The 27,150-nt window shown below is 39.6% G+C and overlaps 1 protein-coding gene across 1 annotated transcript in view; it reads right to left on the reverse strand.

Moving 5' to 3' along the window:
• The window catches only part of ptprt (protein tyrosine phosphatase receptor type T), a 289,634-nt gene extending 270,909 nt beyond the window's left edge, over positions 1–18,725 (reverse strand). The window contains exons 1-2 of the mRNA XM_042406727.1: positions 18,607–18,725; positions 5,154–5,279 (exon numbers count right to left, since the gene is read on the reverse strand). Coding sequence (XP_042262661.1) covers positions 5,154–5,175 — 22 coding nt within the window. The 5' untranslated portion in view covers positions 5,176–5,279; positions 18,607–18,725. The remainder of the gene's footprint in view (positions 1–5,153; positions 5,280–18,606) is intronic.
• Between the last annotated feature and the right edge of the window lie 8,425 nt (positions 18,726–27,150).

Here is a 27,150-nt window from a genome sequence, read left to right on the forward strand (position 1 = left end):
AGAATGCATTCCTTTTCTTTTCTTTTTGTACAGTCTCACATACATGACCTCTAGCCTACATTACAGAGAACATATGATTACTCTGATTATGCAAAACAGTATATGCTAAATAAGATATCAGTGCAGCCACTTGCAATATGGATGTGCATCTTATTCCATTTTTTTTTTACATATTTCTTTTGTCAGTTTATATGACAAAATGTCATCATTTTTGATTTATGAACTCTCATTAGATTATTACATCCATATGTAGACTACGGCAGACAGAAAAACACTCATGCCCATCCAATCTCGTCATAGCTATAAGTTGTCAAGGGTGCAGATTATATTATTATTACTCTGTCAATACAGAGATGATGAGAGAAGAACTTAAAGGATTCATTCCAATCCAATCATGACTATCTCTGAGATCTATAATCTGTCAGGAGTATAGACTATATGACAGCTATGTCTAATCGGAGGTGAAGAGAGAGAGATGGAGAGAGAGAGAGATGGAGAGAGCGGTGGTGCCAATCCAATCTTGTCAGTTCTACAAGCTGTCGAGTGAGGGTTACGCTCTATGATAACTGTATCCGCCTCATCGATATTATGGAGGTGAGGTGAGAAAGAGGATTATATGATAATTGTGTCGATAATGGAGGCTAAGAGACAAAAGCAAGAGGCTTACCCTGCACACATGCTGTACTAATACTGGTGGTAAACATTCAAAACATTACAGAACATACAGCTTGTAATCATGAGGGGAAACACAGATTTTCCCCTGAAAGGATTTCCAAATTTAAACTGAGCATTAGCTTGTTATATATTTATGTACTTACAACAACTATGGTGTCAAATGGCGCTTTTTAGAACTTGGAACTTGGAAGAATCTGGTTCTTATCACTGTTTTTTTATAATGCACTATAACAAAACAGCTTGTCTATATTCCAACAGATTTCAGTTTGGTTCTGGTACAATCAGACTAGATTGTTGCTATTACCTGAAAACACCAGTCATCATGAGTATATACCCAACAGTTACCATATATTTGATGTGACAGTTTTCCGCAACACAGCTCTGTGCCCAGTAGCATTAAAATTTCACCATTTCAAAGATGTGATAAATGAAAGGCAGTCATAATCTACTTATGCCAAATTTCTTCTTTCTGTCGTCATTTTTCCATTTTTTTTTCTCAATGGTTTTATGGCAACTGATCATTAAACCTTTGACAACCCCAAACATCTAAATTGCTGACTAGATTAACATTATGTTGCATTAGTGCCTGCTAAATGCCCCTCATCTGCACCTACTTTAATCTAGCAGTCTGCTGATAGAAGGCGGACAGTATGAACGTGTCTTAGCAGCCAAATAAGGCATATTAAAAGGACATTAGATGGAATATTACCATTACAGATATGGTACCAGTCAAAAGTTTGGACACACTTACTCTAACTGGTACTGTATAGCCTGATGTGATGTAATCAGATGGCTGCAAGTTAGTACAATCCAACAGAGCAATCTGAAATGTTTTCTATGTGTTTCAGTCATCACATATTCTGAGATACAGCACATTATTTACAAAATTTCACAAGGCCTCAGTGTCCAATAGAGTATATCATTCTGGTCTGTGTATATAGTGTAGAAACAAACACATACCTGTTATGTCCATGTCCAGTCCAAACATTTTAAATTATAACTCTCAAAAGACTTGAAAATAGTTCAATATTTAATGCTCAGACTGTCTCTTTGTCAGGGACTAGCTTTCTTAATTTAATATTTATGAACTAGACATATGAATAAGAAGCTCCGTTTGACAATTTGGCTTTGATACAGCATGGCGCTGATACTTAATATATATCCATCTGAAGTCCGGTATGACTATAGTAGCAGACTTAACATTATATAAAAAAAAAAAAAGAGCGAGAGACAGACAAAGAGTCTGGCAGACAATTTGTTCTTGTCCTGCCTTATCAGATCTATAGCTGTCAGGGCAGCATGCAGTCGATAAGTTGTCCATGATGAGGGGGGAGCTTAAAGGCCGTGATGGCGATCGCCCCTGACAACCACGGCCCGTTAAGACAGATGAGACAGATAACTGACATGAGACATATATACAGAGAGAGAGAGAGGGACAGACTGGCATGGCACTCATGCCCGTTCAGTCGTATCAGATCTTCAGTACAAGATCTTGATCTGGTGAGTGGAGGCTGCGGCTGACAGATCTCTCGCTCCACTACCTCTGACATGTCAGAGACAATGATGGGAGAAGAGAGAGAGAAAGGGAGATGATGATGATGTATGAGAGCAATAATTGACATGACTGAGAGATAATATGCGATAGAGAAGAGAGTTATAGCATCGACGGGTGCAGTACGAGAGCGATACGATGAACTGTTAGAGAGGAAAGGGGAGCGAGAGGGAAAAAGAGAAACCTCTCCGTGGTGATCTTAATGCCAGAGCTAGTGTCAAATAAGTTTAAATTGTGTCAGCCGACAGGGAGATGAACATACCTGGCGAGGTCCACGTCCCCCCTCTCCTCTATTCACAAACAACTTTAACAAAACTGTCAACAGAAGTGGGAACTAAAAGTTACAGCAGCTGAGTCAATCGTTGGGTCTAAGGGGACTCTTGTACACCACACACACACACACACACACGGATCTCCGCTTGGCAGCAACTCTGCATATTATTATATCGCTGACCTAAACACATTCTATCTGAGTGCATTCACAGTCATCACTCCGACACTGTAATCTGGCCACAGTAGCATTGCAATCTGCAACAAAAAGAAAGTAAAAGACTCACTTGCAGTAGAGCCCAACAAACTGGACTATTCAAAACCACCTTATAGTAAAAATACAATGATAAAAACCATCAGACAATTCAATGACAACTATCCCATATCCTGTCACATCATAATATTCTCAAAACAGTAAAAGCATAAACTAAGCTGTGTTAGAGCTGCAACTAACAATTATTTTCATTATCGATGAATCTGTTGATTATTTTCTTGATTAACCCTCCTGTTGTCCTTGGGTCAAATTTGACCCATTTTCAAATGTTTTTTATATCACAAATATCTTTCATCTAATTGCCTGAAAATCACATGGATGGTTCCATACCACACACTTTGCAAGTAAAAGCAATCACTACCTTCATTGAATTTTAGGTATTTTATTAAAATTTATAGCATCTGTGGACTTTTGTCCTCCAGAGTCAAAATTGACCTGGGAGGACAAATTGTTGCATGGTCGATGGGAAGACAACAGGAGGGTTAATCGCTTTGTTGTTTGGTCCAGAAAATGGGTCAAAAATCACAAAAACTGTTTCTCAAAGCCCAAGATGGCGTCCTCAAATGTCTTGTGTTGCCCCGAGCAACAGTCCACAACCCAAATATATTCAGTTTACTGTCATAGAAGACAAAAGAAACCAGAAAATATCGATTATCAAAATAGCTGGTGATTCATTTAATATTTGGCAACTAATCGATCAATCGCCTAATCGTTGCAGCTCTAGACATAAACGACATATTAAACATTGTGGCAGATTTACGTGGTTTTAAAGAGAGATGAGATTATATCTTATTGACTCTTTACTAATTCGCATAACTGTGCTGCTTTGGAAATACAGTTTCCTCATAACCAGGCACGTCAATCAAATAAGTTTATTGAGAAAGTAGAAGAAGGTGACTTGAGGTAGACAGCACAGAAATGTACAAGACAGAAAGTGTGAAAAAGAGAGAGAGAGAGAGAGAGAGAGAGAGAGAGAGAGAGAGAGAGAGAGTCGTGGACGAGCATGTGTGTGTATGTCCGTGTGCGTGAGTTAGAAAGTGAGAGAGTGGGCGACGGACAGAACAAAAGGGCATAAGTGTGTGAGAGAATGAGACGGATAGACGGGTTTCTGATTGCCATTTGGCGTTTGACAGGCGGAGAAAGACATCCAGCTGGGGTCACGTCACGATCTGCCTACCGAGTTATATAAGTCTGCCAACTCAGATGGACGGAAGAAGAAGAAGATGGAGATGTAAAGAGAAAGATGAGAAGTGAACATGTTAAACTTTTTTTTTCTTGATGCAGAAAAAGGGGGAGTATTTAAACTTCTTATCCTACCTCTTAAATAATGTTTGCAACTTTAACATTAAAGGGCAAAACCATGTGGGCTTTGTGGCCTCATGCAAACACTGGTGAAATGATTGCTTGCCTCTGTAACCATTCTAGAGCTAATATTGGCATGAAACTTTTCTACTCCTTCCCAGTTCAATAAAGAATAATAGTTTTCAAATGGATCATTCTACAGTGTTGTGAGTCCTTGGAAAGTATAAAACATCTACAGTTTTCTTGGACTCGGCGCTTGAACATGATTGCTTGAAAATGATTACTTGGCCAGGTGATAAAGAACTAAAATAATTGAAATTGTTTTGTCATTTCTGGCATGAAACTGGTCAAAAATACTTACTTACTTAAGATGCTATCAGCAGCTTCATTTCAGAAAAATTTGCATCAGTATCAACCAGCGATATCGAATCTGATTGATAAGATTCTGAAATTGAAATGACTGAAATTGCAAAGAGTAGACACCCAACACGACTATTTCCACCAACAAACACAGGTTTTTTTAAGTCTTGGTGAGTCACTAGACAACCTCAAAGTCTAGAAAGATGAGAACTCCTTGTGGCCTTCATCAGGGTCATCGGATTATTCATCGGATGACCCTGATGAAGGGTCTAAGGTCTAAGTTGTTCAACATACTACAAGTGTTGCTGGAGTTCTCATTTCTAGACTTCTCTCTCTTCTCCGTGCACCTTGGAAGTAGGTGAAGTTGTGCCAGAGACCCTCACTCTGCATCTACAACCCCAAAGTCTCACAGGAACATACGTTTTTAGCATTTTTCTGTTCACAAACAAAAACAGAAATCAACCAGAAACACTACATGATGTCCTGATCATGCAGCGGTCATCAAAATCAAAGATCAACACCGTCTGGCCCTTACTGGAACAGAACTGGTCCAACTTGGTCGGATACGTTGCGATGCTCTAATCATAACTATAACTGGCCATACGATCAATATCTGTGTCCCAGCTTTCACTGATGAATCATAAATAAAGTTTTTAAATTGTCCTACAGACGATACAGAATCTCGAACAGAAACACAGAGAGACAAATGTTGAATCCTACCTGTAGGCAGGGCGGGATCCATGGTGGGTTTTTCCCAGGAGTTGACTTGTTCCCAGGTAAATCCATTGGTTCCCAGTGACACGCTGTACCCACAGCTGCTGTACGACTCCTCAAACGTACAGCCACCTAAACAGATAGCAAAAAAGATGCATGAATATAATGCAATGATATAAATTTCATTGAGCAAGATGTTCGAGGTTTAGAATCAGTTCAACCAGATGTGGTACGTCCAACGAACAGCCATCAGAGGAGAGATGTAGATGTTTATTTAAACTGAATAATGCAAGGAAAGCTCTCAAAATAAACTAATTTGAGAGTAAGCGTTGAAACAGATTTGTCTTTTCTCCAGGCGGCGACAGAAAACAGAAATCTCACAATAGGAAAAAAGAAAAAAAAAACAAATCATGAAGTCAAGTATACCCACATATTCCCCCGTGCAGCAACACAACAGCGTAGGAGCTACTGGTGTATCTGTTTACAGCGCAGCCAAACAAACGTGCACTGAGAGGATTCATCGGCACTGTTTTAATAAAGAAGACAGTCAACAGCAAGTATAGTTTCTCTTCCAAACCCCATAGACCAGCTGTTTATTTCACATTACATGCAATGCACAGATGACATCCAGTATATGCCTGCACATTCCTTTAAATCCCTTGTGTGTGTGTGTGTGTGTGTGGGTATGCATTTTGAATTCCACATGAAAAAGGCAGACTCCGCCACTATCAATTAAAACTATAATATAGAGGGAATTACAGAGAGCAAATAAATTCAGTGGCCTGTAGCTAAACAGAATTAAAAACTGGGTCTGATACAATGAAAATCTTAATAATCTCTTTGATTCACCATATTTGTGATTATATTCTACGCCTCAGTACATGTTTTTAAACTGCATCTTTAATCACTTCAATATGGTTTGAATTTCTATAAAGTTTTTTTTTTTTTTTTTGGTTTTGAAAAATTGAGCTTTTATAAGCTGCTTTGGTGTTGTTAACAACAATACACTAATTACATTATCAGCATGAATTGAAAGAGCCAGAGCAAGACAGACACTGTCACAGTTTATCAGAGAAGAGAGGAGAGCCGAGAGGAAGAGAGAGAGAGAGAGAGAGAGAGAGCATGTCTTTGTATGTTAGAGGGAGTGAGGGACAGATGAAGAGAAAGCTCTATGTGTCAACATGATTAAGTCACAGAGTCTCATCGTTATTTCATGGCCCGGCTAAGACATATTTTCCACTGCATTAGCCTTCTCTGCTAGCCTAGAGCACTGCACACACACACACACACACACATCCACACTTCCCTAATTAGACATATGCTTTGACACACAACCATTTTAATTTGTTTTGAAGCATTTGAAATGGGAGAACGTCATTGCTTTATTCATGAAATCACTTAATGCTTACTTTTTTTTTCCTCTCTGCTTTTCATCTGCTTCTTTGGTGCTGTCAGCTCCTGAGAGCACATTTGTCAGTTTAAACCTCATCAAAACAAAAGAAACTTCAACTTCAACTGTAATAAGCTTGTAGATTACAATGAAACCAAAGCCTGACGACGTCTTCTTCCTGTAGACCCTACAGTATGTCCGCGATGTGTTCATGCGTTTTCTCTTGTGTTTGACATTTATGTGACAGATATTTCAGTGGCAAAAATAATGTCATGTGATTCGGTAATGATATTCGGTGTAATAATAGTTGTATTACTTGATATAGAACCATAAATATGCTGCCAATGAAGATTCTCAGTTGTACTCCTCATATTTCAGTTATTTATCTCTCTTTTTATACCAAGATTTGTGTCACTTGAACATCACACATGAAGCTTAGCGTAAATTCAGACAGGACGACTATCTTAACCATTCACTCCCTCTCCCCGGCTAATCCCGCCTTCACATCAGCTGATTAGGGGCATCGCTCCTAATTATCAAATCAGATTCCTCCAGAATCTCTAACCGCCAATCATGGCTCAGCTGTCAAACTTTAAAATCCGTTTTCCCTCTCTGCCACTGTCAGCTGTCATTTTCAGAGCAATCATCGCGACCCTCCTCCACCCCATCCACCTCCTCGGCGTGTCCGGAGCTCGCTCCTCTCCTCTTCATCCCCGATAACCATCTCGCCTTCTCCACAACGTACTTCAGCACCAGGCCGAGTTCTCCAGAAGCAGTGACCTACACCACCAAGATCCACGCCGTTCATCACCACCATCACCAGTGTCCAGACTCCATCGGGGGGGGTTATCTTATTCTACTCACGCATTCTCCTCCCCCTCTCATATCCGCTGAAATCACGATGGAGTCTATTCGACTTTTCCTTTTAATCTCTCATGATTTTCAAATAAACATCATTTTCTTCATAGAATTGAGTCTCTCCTGATTCAAATACTGTAGTTAAGTGCTAAAACTTTCAAAACTGTAAAACTGGAAACACCGGTAACGTTTGACATTTCAGACATTAATCATATGCAATGAAACATACAGAAACGTTACATCTCACATTGGGGACAGATGCCCATCAACCTATTTTGTGTCTGTTTAGTTAATTTCTTTCATTTTCTCTTGAGTTGCTTGTTGTAACATGTTGTAACACTGTACATAACTTACTCATTTGGACTTTGACTCAAGCCTTTTTATTTGGCCTCCTACCAACCTATCACTGACCAGACGCCCCCAACAGTCAACAGCATTTAAACACATACGCTCTTTAATGTAAAATGCTAGAAATAAATAGTATAATTTTGATGATGTTTCTTGAAGCAAGACTTACATCAACTGGGAAATAAAATTCAAAAAAAAAAAGAAAAAAAACATCTTCCTCCTTTATTCTGTTTGAAAAACAACCTCCAGCAGAGGGTGAAAACTAGGAAAAACACAATTTTTCTTACAGATATGAAAACAGTTGTTATAAATTAATCAATACTGAGATAATTAGCCTTTATCGCCCCCTTGTTGTTCAGTGATCTCATTAGAAATGAAAAGAAATCAAAGTGATCTCATTAGAACAGAGTTATAAACAGGCGAGAGGGGGGCTGTGGGGGATCAAGCATCAATATTCAATATCAGATCTGCAATTTTAAGACCACCGTCAGGGGATGTGAGAGGGAGAAGTGGCTCACAGCGGTAGGTGAGTTTGTGTGTGTGTGTGTGTGTGAATGCCCCTGATCTAGTTTTGAAAATCAGTACAACACCTCCCTTCCCTGCATCTCACTGACAAACACACACACACACAAACATAATTGCACACATGTTCTGTGTCAGAAAATTAGCATAATGAAAACATAACACTGCTACTCTGGTCTGATTGGGAACATGGGTGTGTGCTTGTGCGTGTGCATGTGTGTGTGTATGTGAGATAGAGAGAGTGTGTGCTGCAGATAGAAACATGTATGTGTAGCTGCAGGGGTGGGTGCAAATACATGTATATTAGTCTTTGTGTGCGTGCATGTATTAGTGTGACACCAAAACAAGCAGAATCCCTTCATCTCTACTAATTAACATTCCTGTAACCGATATAATAAAATATTGATATGATAACTAGGGCATGCCTACACTCATATGTGTACAGAACAACTAGCCTACAGCATTCGATCATCGCTTTATTCCAATAAACGTCAGCAGCTGTGTCAATCAATATCTATTTAAAAGTTCAGTTCACTCACAAAGTAAACACACATTTCCCCTCATTGTTTATATTCAGCATCATTTTTTTTGTTTTGCCAGTTTGTCGCTGCATCATTTTTTTATGAACAAACATGTTTCCATCCAGCTGTCAACTGCTGCAAAACCTCATGATGCAAACCAGATTCCATTAGTGAGAATAAACCAGTTCCCTGAATGATGACAAAATGCATCTGCCAGGAAACTGGAAAACATTGTTCAAACCTTTATTTGAAATGATCAGTGTGAGATGTCCTGCTTTGACAGTCATGACTGATAGCTGCACACAGCACAAACTATGTTTACAGTTTACATACAAAAAGAATTTGCATCTTTTTGTGAAACATTTGATTCTAGAGCCTTAATGATAAAGCGATTAATCATTGGCGAACTACTGCAGCTGGCGAGCTAACTGCTAACATGCTAGCTAGCCGGTCACAATAGCTCCCTGAGCTTCTTTCTGTTTTCTCTGTTCTGTGGTGTTTACTCCCTCCTGACATTTTGTTCTCTGGATGGCACTAACAGTTATTGGAAAGGGGGAAAAACGTTCTTCAGGCCGGCTAACCGAGCTAACAGGTTTGCTAACTGACAGTAGCAGTTAGCAAACCTGTTAGCTCAGTGCCTAACAGTAATAAGCTACTGTCATATAACTGTCTGCCTCTTTTGTGTTGCATTTCATACTCTGGTAGCAAGTAAAAGTGAGTGCTAATAAGCTATGATAGCTGCCTCCATTTTGGACTCTGCAGCTCAACACTGTTGAGAAGGCTATCGGTCAGTTTTGCGTGTCAAAGTTCACCAAAGTTGAGCTTGACGTGAAAGTTTTGCATATCCTTTATCCAATATTATTTATAAATTTGTTAATATGTGAAAAGTATTAAGTAAAATAAGTTCCTTCCTTAAGAACGTTTTATGTTTTTGATCTTATTTATGTATCGGGACCATGTACAGTGTACAGAGTTAACTTATAGCTAATTTTCATCTGCAGTCCCTTCAGCAGGTCACAAAACATAGAACAATAACAAACAGTACAAAGCAAAAAACACACAGGACACATCACACACACACACAATGTCAATTATAAATTAATAATGTAAGCTTGTCAAATTAAAAGCAAGATTATTTGCATTCATGAGAAGACTATGAGATAAAACTTAGAGTCAGTGGTTACAGAGCTGGGTAGCTTTTAGCAGACTTTTTAATTTGGTTTTAAATGTACTAACAGAACTGCAGCTCTTCATGTACAACTAATTTATTTTGCAGGCCTACTTCAGTCCTGCCTTTGCATTGTTTTGTCATTATTGGATCGTATGTTGTTTGTACAATACCACGTTACAGTGGTCTAGGTAGCATTTGGCTAGTCAAAAGTAAGCAAAAAATAAAAACGATTTAAGGGCTTAGCATCAACACAAACATTAACATTGGATTCAATCCCTCTTCAGATATTATTTTTTTTGTTTGTTTGTTTGTTTTTTTGGAAAGCTTTAAATGGCTGGGATTAACTTTCCACCTTGTTTTCTGCGCTTGCCAAACAGAATTATTTCACATCAGCGGGGAGAGAAAGCAGCAGAAATCCGATGATGACGACGGTCGCCTGCAAATTAAATATTTCATCTGGTTATGAATTTGTTGACCGTTTTTTTTTTTTTTCCCGCAAAGACTCGCTTACTTCACTGCAATGTAAATCAAGCCTGTGATATTCCAGCTACAGAGAGAGAGAAGCTTCTGCAAGCATTTGGTAACTGCTGCTTCAAGTTAATTGAGTCATTTCCAGTCTCCACTTCATAGTCCCAATGACAGTTTTCATCCTATTTTTCTTTTTTTCTTTTTTTTTTCAATTTAAACACTGACAGTTATTGTCAACAAATTAATGGCCAGTAGAGAAATTACACGGACTTCTCCTTGTTTTCATGGCTGCAGTTAGGATGTAATTTGTTTTGCTGTCAAAAAAAAAAAAAGCATTCTCGCCGCAACTAATAAGCAGAATGGCAATTACTTTGTAAAGAATGGAGTATAATGTGCTTGTACAAGGTGGCATATTTCAAAAGGTAAGAGCACACTACACTGTTGAAACAGAAAATTAATAACCTTTTGAAATTTCTCAACTAAATTTACTTTATAGCCACTTTATAGTGGTGGATATCAGGTAATGGTTTAATTTCTCACATTGCTCTCAAACAAATTCAGAACTTTTAGCATCCCTCCCTTTGCTAATCAATCTGGGTATCTCATATAATAATCATCAGAATGAGCCTGTTTGCTTGTTTTAAATACATTGCGACCATATGTAATTGCTAGATGAATATTATAATTTAATACATAAATAGATTATCGGGTATTCATGCGTTCAGAACAGATTTTTTTCTGCTTGAGCTCGCATGTGGTCCGTTTAGACATGTGGTCGGACGACATTATGCAAGCAACCTGACTTTCATCCACAAACACTCAAATACATGCAGATACAGCAAAGTGAGCCACATATAAGACCAACAAAAATAACTCTTTGCCCTCAATCCACCCACACACACACACACACACACACATAACAACAACATCCTCCGACGATAACACTTATTTAAGCAGAATCCCCTGTCTTTCTCATGTTAAGATTTCCATTTCCCCGAGGCACCAATAGCAGCTATTAGACCCTTTCATGTCAGCCAAAGCTAACACAGTGCGACAGGAGCCACGGAGTCACAAACCAGAGGGAGGCACCCCGAGGCGACCGGCTCTAAAGAGTCTGTTTACTGCTCACTTAGATAACATCTACTGATCCTGAGTGTGACTGTGTGTTCAAGTGTGTGTGTGTGTGTGGGTGCAAACCGAGGACATGTTGCTGTGTGTTTGTGTGTGTGAGTGTGTGTGTGCAGGACAGAACTTGTACTTGAGTATTTCTATTTTATGGTACTTCTATGCTACTCATCAGAAGGAGATGTACTTTTTACTTAACTACATCTATTTTTTACAATATTTGCAATACATACAAACTGATAAATATCCAACAGCATATTCAGTAGTTAAAATTTGCATTAAAATGATGCTGAAACATTAAAAAATTAGTAGTAACAACCCAAAAATATACTTTGTAGAGCCTGACAGTTACATCAGCATAATTGCATACTGAGTGTATCATTTTTTATACACAATAACATTAACTTTGTTATTTATTTGCCAATTTTAGCTTATCACAGACATATCTATATAGCAGTTTATGTCAGTCGATAAGTAATAATAAACTGCTGGAATATTTGTACTTGATTATTATAATAATTTTCAATTGTTATTAAACTTTACAATGTTCTGCTCAGTATATCCTGGTTAGAATTCTTTAATAGCCAAATTTAAGTAGGCTAATATATAGCCTATCAAAAGTTCCTGTTTATGTAAAACCACATAGTTATCAGATCTTTAAACTCTCAAATATCGCTATAAGCATCAGTTATATTTGGGTTTGATTTTGCTGATGCTGATTTTTTTATTTTTTACACAACAACATTCATTTGTTTTCTCATTTGTCTCATTTAATTTTTCTTTTTTCTTTCTTTTTTATCCAAAACTCATTCAGAGTCACTTCATGTGTTTACTGCGCACATGTAATGAACTTGTAGTGTGTGTGTGTGTTAACCTCACTGTATGTGTGTATGCAGGCATGCTGAGAGAGTCTGGGAACAAAGGTGTGAGTGTGTATGTGTGTGTGTGTGTGTATGTGGGTGTGTATCTGTGTGTGTGTGTGTGGGTGGACTGACTCACAGAAAGCGTGCGTGCATGTGTATATCTGTACGTCTTAGTTAACTCTTATTAAATCCACTGTCAGCGAACATGCCAAGATCCTTAAATATTCCCATTAAGCCATTTAAAACCATATGCCGGCATATGCCATCTGTCCCCATCTAGCCCTTTTGCGTGCACACACACATACCCCACACACACACACACACACCCCAAGGCAAACAAACACACTGGCTAAATAACTAAATGCCATTATTGCCACCCCAATAAGCCTGGATAATAAGAGAAAGCAGACAGAGGTTTGTTGGTGTAACACACAGCTGGAGCAGATGGGTTAGGTATGTGTCTGGGTTTTTGTACAGTCTATGTGTGTGCGTGTGTGTGTGTGTGTGTGTGTGAGCAACCAAAAATAATGCTGGTGAGTCAGGTGAACAAAACTTGATTTGTAGGGAAAAAGCAAAAGTCGTGAGGTGAGTGGTTTTGTGTTTTGTGTGTTTCTACAGAGTTGAGAGGAGAATGAATGCTAATAGAGAGACAGATTAATACAGAGAACATCTACCAGTGCTTGAATAAAACCAGTTCAAGTGGTATGAAATTTGTGCGACTCTCTGAGTGTGTGTGTGTGTGTGTGTGTGTGTAGAGTAGGAAGAGCCTTTGGGAGGGTTAGAAATCCTACAAATCTTTGACAAAGAGAAGGAAATTATTGTGAGTAAAAAGAAGCAGTGAATGTGCGGTAGATGAAATTTATTCATAACATGTTGCAAATTCTGCCAAAATACAAGGGCCAGAGGTTGTGTACATGTTTGTGTGTTTCCTGAAAGCTTTTCATGGAAGTTTCCTGGTGTTTGCATGTGCTAAACAAGCGAGAAGAGCTCAAATGGAAACCGAAACAAGGAAAAGTGTGAAAGTGTTAAAAATAAAAATCTGCCACCACTTAAATGCTGTTTAACAGATATCGGTGGGGGCAAGGTACTTCACATTTATTATACTTCTATTATGTTGTTTGGTGTGTTTTTTCATCTCGCTGCGGATGAATAAAAGTAGACGAAAGGTTCGTTCCTGCAGCTGTAATAACTAGCAGAGAAATACTTGCCAGCAATTTGCAAGATACCAGCGAACAACAGGTATCAGAGTCGAAATTTTCTAATCATTGCTTTTTATTATATTACATTTGGTATTTCTTATACTTATCTTGGAGTCCTTTACTCAAGCAGACTGTTTGTCTCCCCACAAAACCTTGACTGAAAAGTACTTTTCTGTAACTTTCCGATCTTTTAAAGCCCAAAATAACACAAGACACCACGACGCATCACGTTTTCTTCACAAAAGCTGATGCTAATTCTGTCAATTTAGACTTTAGCAATCAAAAAAACCTGGTACAAATTCTCTTGGAAGTGAAAAAGATGTAGGAACAGCTGAGAGGAGCTGAGTTAAACATGTGAGGAATAAGAGTGAACATACTGGACCAGGGAGGGAACCAGTATGTGGTACAAGTGAGTGAGTGAATAACACACAAGTATATGAGCAAGTGACTTAGCAAATGAATGAGTGAGCGAGTCATTGAGTGAAAGGTATAACAGTTATCGTGCAGGATTGTTCCCATAAATCTCCCGCTCTGTGTTCCAGCTCACACATGTGTGTGTGTGTTTGTTAGAGTTGTTAAGGTCTTAAAGTAGGGGGAAGTGTTTTCCTGAAGGGTCTATTGTGACTTTAATTATCTACAACATGAATCAATAGGGGACCTGCCTTGTAACCTTTAGTTCTGCATGAAGGAACACAGGAAACAACGTCGCCACCGATCGCTTTCACTGGCTGTCACACACACACAAACAAACACACACACACATCACATCACAAGCGTCACGACTACAAACGCTATATGAACAAAAACACATGAACATAAGACAACAAACACACACACACACACGAACGCCTGTATATATGTCTCCACTCAATAGGAATCAATTGGTTTAGACAGAGGGGTGACTACAAAGGGGAAGCGGAGAGATTGGAATGCATAGGAGATTGACACACACACACACACACACACACACACACACACACACACACTCTTTCCCCCCAATGCCTTCTGTTTGAAATGACTAGCTGAAGCAAGCAGCCATAGTAAATTAGAGGAGAAGTTGACAAAGCAGACAAAGGAAGGAGTATTTCAAATTACACACACACACACACAAACACACACACTTGATTTGATTTATGTGCTCCCTCAAGCTGCTGTAATTGTATTCCGCTTCCCAAAACACACTTTAACCTCAACCAAACACACATAAAAAAAAAACATGTGTTTCAGTATATATTGTACGTACAAACACACACGTATATACACACACTTGAAAAATTGAGTTAACCCTGTCTGGCCTTTGACAGGAATCCAAACCGGTCCGGTCTGTTCTCAGTCTAATATGGTTTGACCCCCACAGTGGAAGTAGGCAGGCCTGCTGACTGGCCAAGCTGCTGAACTCAGTCTAATCCTGTTTGAAAGTGAACCAGTCTGGCTCAAAACCCAGCGTGGCACAGAATTAGAACCGAGTTATCGCTTTTTTTTTAAAGTTTAAAGTCTATTTCTGAGTTGTAATGAAGCTGAAACAAGTGTTGTACCCTTTTTTGAATACAGGAATTCTTCAAGGAACCTACAGGAAAATTTTACCCCCTAAAAAGTGTCTTATTCCCAGGAACTATCAAGAGGAGTCTGTAGTCAACGACTGGTCGAACACAAGCCTCAAGACTGCCATGACGTGTAAACAGCAGCTAGTATTAATGTCAGGATATGGGATGGACCTTCAACTTCCAATTTAGTCTAAAAACATAAGTGAGGTAAAGACAGAGTTGTTAGGTGAGAGAACTGAAACATAACTTTCAGTATCCGAACAGTAAAATATCTAGAAAAAGACAAACTTGCTGTATAATTTCCAGTATTTGTAATTGCTCTTCCCACCTCTGCACATCTGTATGTTTCTGACATCCATTCAAACATCATCCAGTCGTGCAACAGTTGATTATTCAAGTAAAAAACATCAAAAACCTTCATCTAAAACCAAACCAACTGTCTAACAAGAAGGTCTAATGTGCCTCATCTTCACCATTCTTTAGATGCAAAAAAAACCATAAATGCTCTTTAGTTTATGATTTACGCTGTAGTTTTAGGTGAGGCTCTTATATCCCTGGGACTACTTGGTTGAAAAGGGCCAAAGTTGCAAAGTTATCTTAAAAATAATCCCTGTAGTGGAAACTAAACTGACATTGCATAATAAACATTTTAAATCAAAGCAAGAGAATATGAGTAAAACTTATTTTGTCATTAATGAGTCAACAGATGTAATCCCACCTGACTCCGTGGCCCAGCTCATCACCTGGTTTTAATACAGGTCTACTCAAAAAGTGACCAACATTTTTAAAAAAAATAAAGAAATCCTGTTTAGTTACACTAAAGCATCCACACTATCCACCATGTGGAATCACAGCAAATTAAACATTGTGCAGTTGGTTTTGTGTGAACAGTCAAACAAAGGGATTCAGCTGCGCTCAGCCTTGTTTGCTACACATGAAAGTGGTTTAACAGACTGTCAGAAACTTTCTAAAAGTGTTACAGACAGTCTGAGACACAACATGAGTCATCTGACACACTAGAACATACACACACACACACACACACACGGTGACATTCACACTCTCCCTTTGTCACACACATGCAAACCCTCTCAAAACCTCTCTCTCTCTCACACACACACACACACACACACACACACACACGGGTAGGTTTTGTGAAGTTCCTGATGAGGTCTTGTCGCTATTAGCATGCTAATCCTGTTCAGGATTACACTGCTGTCAGAGCGGAGAGCTCTGCATTAATAAGCAGTTCCACCTCTGTCTTGCTCCCTCGCACGCTCACTTTCTAAAACTCACACACAGACACACATGCACGCACACACACACACACACACACACACACAGACAGACATACTCCTCTGGGGTCTCATTTATAAGCGTACACACTAAACAGGGCCTTCCCACGCAGAAAAGTTGTGATCTATAAGAACAAACATGGTGGAGAACGGGCGCACCTGTACGTAAACTCTGACCCATGCGCATGAACATTTTGGAGACGGGGGGAAACGGGCGACGCAGACGGTGAGGTGACGAATTAAAGCCCGATTGTATAACGATTCCTCTCACACATTTAATTTCACTTAATGTCAAACATTAATTATAGATCCACATTATCATAAACATTCAAAGCGGCGGTGTTATCTGTACTGGCGCTTGTAGCGGGGCCATTACTATTCCATGAGCACCTTTCAATTTGATATAAGCTCAACTCAAATCTTAAATCAAAGTCCGCTCAACATTACATCAGCGCCGTCTCACCCGCAGCGCAGAGGAGAGGGTCGGCCGAGGAGCGGCGCGGCAGCTGCTGAAATGAAGGATGTCAGGATGTGGCAGGTGGTCGGATGCTGTAAAGTCTGGCTTACCTTCCCCTCCACGAAAATAAGTGTGAATGTACTGATTCCTTTTCAACTAACTGATGAACTTATCATCACTGGTTGCAGAAATCCAAGATGACATCAAATAACTTGCACTCATGTATGGACTGAGGGAATTAGAGAAATACCTAAGGAGTAAATATGAATGAATAGAGTGTTTAAAACTGGTTAACTTGGAACTGGTCTGCTGTCTGGGGTGTCTGGTAACCAGAGATGTCTGACCACAGGATGCACAGGAATGTTTACTGAAGTTGTATGTGGTTGTTTTGGGTCAGACACAACTTCAAGAAGTCAGAAAACAGGGATATAAAACTATATAAGTAGATTCATGGTGGTTGCGGTCCTTCCTATGAGCCGCCCGAGCACGACACTGACTCTCAACACTGATTGGTCAGGCGTCTCAAGACAGAGAGACTGAATGGTGCGGCCAAAGAAGGCGGGATATGAGGCTGATTCACGTGCGCACATTTCCAGGTGGACTGTGATTTATAAAGGGGGAACACACAGTTTTATAAATCTGATTATTTTTGGCTTTTGTGCGCACGTACACTCGTATATACACACTACACCGGTATAGATCTTCTGCACTGTTTTATCAATGAGACTCCTGGTTTCTAAGTATCCCTATAAATTTCTCAGATCTCGTGTTTTATCAGGTTTGTCGAGTCTCTTGTTGTTCAGTCAAATTTAAATCAAAAGAGACTTTATTTGGCAGAACCGCTCGGTATAAAAATGGTATATTCTCTGTTGCTTTCTTCCTTTGTTCTGCCAATCTGTGCCTTTCATACATTTAAACACACAATTAGATGAGCGGCACACACACACACACACATACTGTATGTGCAAGCTGTCTTTGAAATACACGCACACGCACACGCACACACACACACACACACACACACACACACACACACACGCACACAACAGGGATGAGGTTTAATCTCAATACTCTCATTAACACCCTGAGAAACAGGGAGTCCTTTCAGATCCCACATACAGAACTTCTAACAGAGACTGAAAGAAGAGAGATAAAAAGATTCTGAATCATCAAAGTGACAACAGCTTGACAATAGACACTACTACTGCCATGACAATTTATTACTATCACTGTTAATTATTATTATTGTTATTATTATTATTATTTTCAATCAAGCTATCCCGGCCACTATGAAAAACTGCATGTAGTTGGAGATGAGCATTACCCAGTGAGAATTTAACAGAAAGGGTGGACACACATATAAAGATGATTTCTTTCCTTTTTTGGTCGAATACAGTGATTATTTGTACCAGTTGCAAATCTCTCTGGAATAATCCTGAAATCAGTAAACTTCTTCAAGGACAAAAAATGTCTTGTTAGTTATGAGTGTCCATTAGCTTTTACCCCAAACTTTAAAGGGTGTATACAGTATAATGTTTTTTTTGTGATATTTATATTTTCTATCCTGTTGCGATTTTGGATATCTACGTTAAATATTGTCAAAGTTGCAAAGCTTGAAGTGAACATATGTAAAAATGCTCCCTGCAAGTCAAAAGCCAGAGTTTCAACCTGTTGTGAATGCCTTGTTTGTGATGTTACCTCTATTTCCTCACACATGCCCACAAACATCTTGTTGCTGAGGTTGGGTTGTCCGTGTCGTCCACTCGCATATTTCAGATCCGATCCAGGCTCAAACATGTAAGGTTGTATTTGAGAAGTTTATATTTTGTGTAAAGAACAAGAGAAAGAAGTTAAACTAACTACTGCTGCTGTTTTATGACATAACTTCCGGAAGCGCTGAGCGGAAGCTTCTGGAAGCTGACCAGTCAGAACAGAGTGAGCTCACTGGGAGGCGGGCCTTAAAGAGACAGGATGATGAGGGGCTGCTAAAGGGCCAGTATAAGATATATAAGGATTTAATATTCTGTAAATCTGTAAATCATGCAAAGATGTTCCAGTGGAGCACCAGAATATAAATAAAGAGCTGTAAATGTGCATGATATGTCCCCTTTAACCTAATAATTACCTTAACCCCTAAAACAAATTCTTAAAGTAATGCTATGGTGGAAAACAAGAGAAATGAGCTTGTGGAGGCCCTCCTGTGCTGTAAAATTACTCAATTCTATCTCCTCAGTATTTTTAAGTTATTCTAAATTTTGAAATTCACGGCTCACAGCGAGCAGCGTTGAGTCAGAACCTGTTACTATGTCACACCCGAAAATCACATCAAATATGCTAGAAAGCTTTAGCACAAGCGAACCAACCGCTGCTTTAACTTCTGCACTGTGTTGTTGCTGGTTGTTCAGCAGCTAAAAAGTCTCAACCTTCCATAGGATGGAAATTTATGTCAGGAATGACTGGAATTCATTTTTGGAGACGATTTTTCCCCCGTTACCAGCAACTGGTTGTTTACAGCCGACTGTCTGCTTTATGAAAATTTTAAAACAAGCGTACTCTTAAACTTTGTTTCTTTCTCTTACTCAGCTAAAGGAACATAATATATCTGTGCTAAAGCTAAGCTAGTGACCTCCAGCTACATTTGAAACTTTTGAGGAAACTTAGACATGATCGTACCGTTCTGAAACATCATTTTGAAATCCGCACTGTGCAACAGCAGTTCCAGCTGCAGCCATTACTCCAGGTAAAGATGCGGCGTAAGGGGACTTGCATTATTCATTAGGTCTTATTCTGATTGGCTAGGGGTGAAAGACGGGGTCACACCTCCCACCAATCGGAGTAGGTGATCATTAAAAACGCTGATTTTATGTGAATAGCTTCGGAAACAGCCTGCTGGAGGACAGAGGGGGATCTGGCCTATAAGTAAAGATGGATTTAGAGAATCTAAACAACTTTTGGTGAGTAAAATATCACAAATGTGTTTAAAAATGAGTCAAAAAAGGTCATAATACTCTTAAACCGTCAAGCAGCCTTTTCATAAAGTGAGGGCTGGTCTAACTCTGAAGGTCTCTGACTCAAATTGGTCCTCACAAAGATAGATCTTTACAAGAGCACACACACACACACACACACACACACACACACACACGAGAGCCAAGGGGATAAACCTTCACAAACTCGCTCTTTCTCTCTCACACACATACACACAGAAAGACAGACATCTGCACACGCTGACACACAAACACTCACACGCTTCCATACACACTCGAATACAGATCCAGACACACTCTCTCTGCGGTGCTCATTAGGAGAGGTAGCAGGTCCAGACCTCCTCCTAGCAGAACTACAGGGGTGACCTCCCTTCCTTGTCCTCTTCTCTTCTTCCACTCTTCACTCTCTCTCTCTCTCTCTCTCTCCGTGTTCCTCTGCTCCTTTTTCACCTCTGTCACTCACTTTCTCTTTTTCTCTCCTATCTCTCCTGTCCTTTATTTTCCTTTTTGATCCTCCTCTTTTTTTTTTTTTCCACTCACCACTTTACCGGCCTCCCGTATCTGTCCTCTGTCCTCTATTTCATCATCCCTCTGTTATTTTGTTGGATCTCTCACCCGTGCACTCGTCCTTTTTCTTCTTTCTCTCCCACCTTATCACGTCCCTCTCTTCCCTCTAGCCATCTCTCTCTCTCTCTCCTCCCTCTTGTCTCATCTCTCTATACTCTTATCCTTGCCCCTCTGCTCTCTCTACTATGTCTCATTTCAACCTTCAGCTTCAACTCACTGCATGAAATATAAGTGTCACTCCTGCTGCCAAAGGATAAAAACTAAATTCACAGTTCGGTATGTACCTTGGTTGTCGGGGATCATGGTTCGGTACGATTTCAGTACAGCAGGGAAAAAAACAAAAAAGGTAGAAAAAAAGGTTTTGGTCTTTTATTTTGAAAAACAAAAACTTCAACAGAGTCAGGAAACCTGCTGACAGCTGTTTTATGATTATTTATGGTCTAATTGTATATAAAGTAGTTGAAACTAGCTCCACCTCCAGCAGCTACAACAGTAACATGCTGCTCTAACACTGATGCTTCACTATTAATAATCTAATGATGTCATATATAATAATATATCAGTCAGAGGGATCAAACCACTACTTTTACTTTAATAGTTTTTGACTAGGCTACATTTTTCTCTCTCAGAACTGGTTTTTACAACATGTTGTCTGATCATTTAAGAAATCAAATGTGTTTGTAGTTGTTCTGAATGGCTTCACTCAAAGGCAGAGTGAAAAGCTGACCATCAAGAAGAGGGGAAGGGGACAGGCAGTCATGATATTGTTTCACTACGGAGATTATGGAGCATATTTTAATAATAGTGTTGCACTCGGTCAGTTTTATGGGTCTCTAGTTTGTCATTCTGATGGCAGCGACACTACAGGGTAACCAGGCTACCTTGGCTAAGCCGACTAGCATACACCCATGAGTATGCTACAGCTAAGTGGTGCGCTGCCAAAATGTTCCTGGTGGAACTCAAGCTCCAGAATTATTGTTCCGCACGTTGGAGTAAGTGGATGATTAAACTATACTGACAGTAATTGTTTTGGGTCACGGAGCGTATTCTTCATACAACTGCATGCACCAAATCGTAACATCCGTACTGTGATGGTTCAGGATGAATACACGTACCATTACGCCCTGAATAAAAAACAATAAAGGAAGATGAGCTGAAACTTTTCTCCTCCCATTCTCCTCTCCCTGCTTTTCATATTGCTTCCCTCCTCGTTTTCTGTATTCTCCTTTCTTTCATTTATGTTTGATTTAGTAATCCTTCATCTTTCCAGTTATATGTCCAGAATCTGATGCTACAGATCCCGTCATTGGGCAGTTCTGTCACAGGTTGGTAGGGATTTTGTGGAGATGACATCTTACTCTATGGGCAAGATTTTTCATTTAAATTGTTTATTTTCTGACTCATATCAGACAAGTCCTCCCTTAACCACATGACTGATAGGCACCCCTATCATTAGTAATCAGCAGGACAACATCATTTGTCTGTGCTTTCCAAAACTGTTACTAATCACTTTAAAAGAAATAATTAGGTTAGTTTAGGGAGAGATCATGGTTTAGATCAAAATGATTGCTTTGTTAAGGTTAGAGAAACATGTGGTGTGGGTTAAAGTTACTACTTCTTTCCTTCATCATCATGGCTACAATAATAACCACAGTGTTAAGGTTAGGAGATGATTGTAGTTACGTTTTTTTCGGTTAGAAACCGGAGACATACAGCGCTCTCCTCTTGCAAAGTCCACTGTTGGGTTAATGCCTCCATCCACCCCGATCCTCTAAATGAGGAAAATTGTCGACATACAGTATAAAGACATCATCTGAACTGACTATAGGTGGTTTGACATTACAACCTATAAACCTATTATGTTGTTTTTTCTTGGCGTGACAGTTTCCTCACCGCTACATATCGATATGGAAGACAAGAAGTAAGCAGGTCAAGGGTCTGTTGACTTTAAAGTCAATGTCGGCAAGACCGCTTTGACAGAGACAGAATCAGGGTCAACTTTAATTATTTTGAACTGACAAAGGCTGTCCTTTTATGTGTTCTTTTGAATATTTGTATTCAGTGTTATTGTAATGATGTCGATGTATCTGTTTGACACTGGAGTTTTTCAAATTGCAAAAAAATCTTTTTTCTTCTCTCTCACTCGTTCCACCCTTTTCGCTTCACTTCTCGTTCATTCCTGACCTCTTTTTGTCACCCGTCTCTTCGCTTTGTATTTCCTCCAACTCTCTCTTTCTTCCTATCTGTCACACTCTGAATCCTCTTTTTTTTTTTTTTTTTACTTCGTTCTCTCCCTCGTCTCTGTCTTCTCAGATGGAGGCTCACTCGACCTTGAAGTCCACTTAAATATCAACGACCGATGACCTCTCTATCTCTCTCCTTCTCTCTGCTTCATGTTTCCTCCCGATCCAGTTAGAAAACAACTTTTCTACCTTTCATTCTCATTTACCGGCGGGTATGTGTGCATTTAGCTCTCGCATCACAGCGGTCCATTACTGTATAATGTTCATATTAATAGTTCGCCTTGTTCGTCCCTCTCTCTCCGTGCTTTGTTACATCTCGGTTAATTATTGAGCTGTAGGCTTGGCCAATCAATGACTATTCATAATTCAGTGGTTTTACATATCAAACTGAGAGGAAATAAAGGAAGAAGGAGAGAGAAAATAAGAGAGCAAAAGTGTTACGGTGACTAGAGCAGCCGTACTTTGACATGAAGACAAGTCAAGGTTGTAAACAGCAGCTGTAGAGTTTGTTATATGCCTGCACTGGTGAAGGTGTTGAGAATTAATCTTACACATACACACATACGATGTCACTGTGTCGAACCATCAATGGGAGGTACAGTACAGTGAAGTTGAAAGCGCAGTAAATCAGCGGATGAGGGTTCGGGCCACATCCACACTAAGCTGGCTCTTTTCCTTTTGGCCTTTTGTCCGCAGAAAGACATTTTCACACCCCAAAAACTGAGTTTTTCAAAAATGGTGACACAATGTCATCAAGACATGATGAGAAATATGCAGTTTCTCTTGTGAGACATTGATCTGCAAGCAGACTGTCTTATTGCAGTTTAGGTTTTTTTCAATATGTGCAATTATCTGTAAACACAAACAGAAAAAATATCTTGATGACACAATATGATATATTGTTTGTGCAATGATTCAGGAGGTTGTTTCTGTCCCAGGAGGCGATTTAAAAAAAAAGAGATTTACACATTTCTCCGATTTCGTGTTTCAGTGTCGATGGAAAAAAACACAAGTGTTTACGCATATTTTCACATGTAAACAGGATTGTTTGTTTTTAGTTTATCTGCTTTACTGCGGACAATGCCCAAGCCTGAGAGAGAGTATGTGTCCGTGTGTGTAGTGTTTAAAGCATCTGCGTACACAGACACATATAGACACGCATGGGAATAAGAGCAAGTAGTGCTTATTTATCACCCACTGAATTCCCAGAGCTGAAGAAAAAGAGTGTTTTTTTACTGCCAACAGGGCTGCTCTCTTTCTCTCTTTCTTTCTCTCTGTCTCTCTCACATTCACACAAATATACACACCCAAAAACATATGCACATATATATGTTACATAAAGCACATGCACATACTGCACACACAGAACTAGCACACACAGCGCTAACCCCGGAGCTTGTTCGAGTGCACGCATGTGTTTGCGTCCGTGCGGCATGCGCGAACACAATTTACAGCCTCGAGCGTCTGTTTCTCCCACAGTAATCAGAAATGAGCAGCAGTGAAAATGCAGGACATGCATTCTACAGTAGCTAATCATCTTGTACTGACAAATTTTATGAGTTTTGGGGCTTTTTTACGATCCTGCATCAGAAGCATTCGTCAATTCGGAGAAGATTTGGGTAGGAATGGGCTCAATTTTTTGATGGTAATTATTTATTGAAGATATCAAAAGAGAGAAAAGATGGGGGGGAGAAAGAGCTGAGCTAATCAGCCTGTTTATCAACTTCTAACTTTCTATCCGAGAAAGTGAAAGTAACGGCGCTACGTTTGACATTTTAACATCGGTGAATTGATGACACGTTTAGAGCCGTTCGAGTTATTATTATTGTCAGAGAGACAGCTGTTCCGACTCGGTCTGCCTCCACTTCCTCCTCCTGCAGACTCTCGCTGTGTTTAACAAACCAATTCAATCTTGTTTAGACCCTGCCTGCCATCCCTCACTTGCCCATTAGTTCGTCTTGAGCGTGCTTTCCAGCAGCTGATCCTTCTAACTGACAGGTCACCTATGCCCTATCAGACAATTAGCCTGTCTATAGCATACACAGACCCCATTTGTCAGATAGTCTGTAGCCAAAGCTCTTTAGCAATTTGTACCTCACCTGCCTGCCTATACAAAGTCCGATATGTTGCGATTCTGCAACCAAACGATTTATGTTGAGTTTTATCTAGTGAGGCACACGGTGATGCCATGTTGACATTATAATGTTTCTCACACTGTGCCTGCTGCTTTGTTCAGTTTAGGATTTCGATGGGGCATGAAGGGCATGTTCTCATCACTGCTCAGTTAAAAAGAGCAAGTGCAATGACAGACACACTAGCTATTGTACACTGTAAGTCTGTGCACACTCATAATAGGATGCAGGTGGAAGTAACACCACTATGATGGCTATTAAACTTGTTAACAGGTGAGCAGATGTTTGCACTTTGAAGGTTAATGAATTTACAGTCCAATGTGAGAAAAATCTGTAGTATATGCAGTGTGAACAAATCCTTAGTAGTAGTAAACTAGAAATGATAGAGTTGCATAATGTTTTAATTCTAATCAGTATAATAACAACCTGTTCACTCTTTGGCAATAAAAAATGATTAATAAATTGCTTCACAACTCCTACATATAGGACCTTTAAAAGACTGTGTTGTATAAATAAATGAGCCCTCCCACCCCTGTCCCCACACATACACACACACACACACACACACACACACACACACACACACACACACAGTGTTTCAGGTGCTAACCCGGGGTTTAACCGGTTTAATCTTGACCTATTCTTTCATCAAAGACAGATTAGCTCCACACACATGCACATAGATCTGCAAGACAGGTCTCTGTGAACCACTGGCTACCACACACACACACACACACAGACACACACACACATATATTGATTATCCATCTCATGCTCTGTGCCTCTCTCCCTCCTCAGAGTCGACCAAAATAGTTAAAATGTATGCTTTCTACCTTCATGATGAAGAGGAATCACAGTCAGAAATTTATGTGTGGAATGTGTGAAACCTCCTGTGTGTGTGTGTGTGTGTGTGTGTGTGTGTGTGTGCCATAAATCCAGAGCAGACAGACCAACAAACACAAAAACTACAATATGTGCTCTCGCCAAAATAAGATACAAAATTTGTGTGTAGAATATAAATGCAATTACGTGTGCAGTCCTTTGTGTGCATGCACCTGCATATACTGTATGTGTGTTTGTGTTTATTTATTTGACTGCCGGTGTGTGTGTCTGTGTGTGTATGTGTTTTTGTGTGAGTTTGCACCACCTGAGGTCATATTGTTGAAACCAGGTCAGCCTTTCGCCCGACCAGAGAGCAAGGACAGGCATACCCAAGGGCTCCTGTGAGTGTGTGTGTGTATATATATGTGTGTGTGTGTGTGTGTGTGTGAGTGTGTGTATTTATAGTTTTGGACAGGTGCGTAAAACCTTCAACACACATCTACCCCTCTGCCTTTTATCATTGTCCTGATTTTATATGTGTAAGTGTCTTTGTGTGTGTGTGTGTGTGTGTGTGTGTTCTCCCCAGAGCTTGCCATTGGCCTATTTCAGACTGAAATGTTAAACTGTAATGTATTTTTACCCCCTCTCCGACTCCAGCTAACCTGTCAGTGACCTTGGACCAACAAAACAACCTGCACCTAAAGGCGTTGTCTGCTCAAGATGGGATTTGACGGCACATGCACACAGGAAACGGGTGAAATGTCTGGTTTTTCACATAAAACTGTATGTGTGTCCCTGTAGAGTAAGGATTATTTTTCTCCTTTAGACAACATTAAGTAGTTGGGTAGGTAGGAATTGTTCTCCGGAGCAACACATATTAATGGCTTTATCAGCAGGACATCATTTGGCAGTACTTTATGAATAAATGTTGCAAAAATAACACAGTTTTCTGATCTTACTTTTAAATTGTTAAGGTTTGGTTAGGTTTTAGCACAAAAAAGACTTTGTTAGTGTTAGGGAAAAATCATGATATGAGTTGAAATAAGTACTTAAAACCTTTGTCGTCATGGTTGAAATCATAACTACTCGGTTAAGGTTGGGCAACTATTAGGGATGTGCAGAGATCCCAGTATTTGTATCTGTATTTGTTGAGGCAGCTAAATTATTTGTATTTGTATTTGTATTCGAACAAAAGTGGAAAGAGGCTTAAAAAGTCCTGTTTTCGTTTTTATTACACTTTTAAATTTTAGAAAATGATTACGATTACTGAGCTAAAACTAATTTTTAAAATATTTGTATGAAACAAATATTCATATAAAACCCACTATTTGTGCTTTGCCAAATAATGTATTTGTATTCGGGCGCACCCCTAGCAACATGGTTAGAAGAAAGCAACGTCGACTGTCAGTAGGAAACAGGAAGTGAACATTAGCAGCAGCAGTCACATTTATTCCTCCTTTGCTCCCAACAGACTGAATCGTTACTAATATG

This window comes from Thunnus maccoyii, chromosome 3 (assembly GCF_910596095.1).
Source record: "Thunnus maccoyii chromosome 3, fThuMac1.1, whole genome shotgun sequence".
Taxonomy (NCBI): domain Eukaryota; kingdom Metazoa; phylum Chordata; class Actinopteri; order Scombriformes; family Scombridae; genus Thunnus; species Thunnus maccoyii.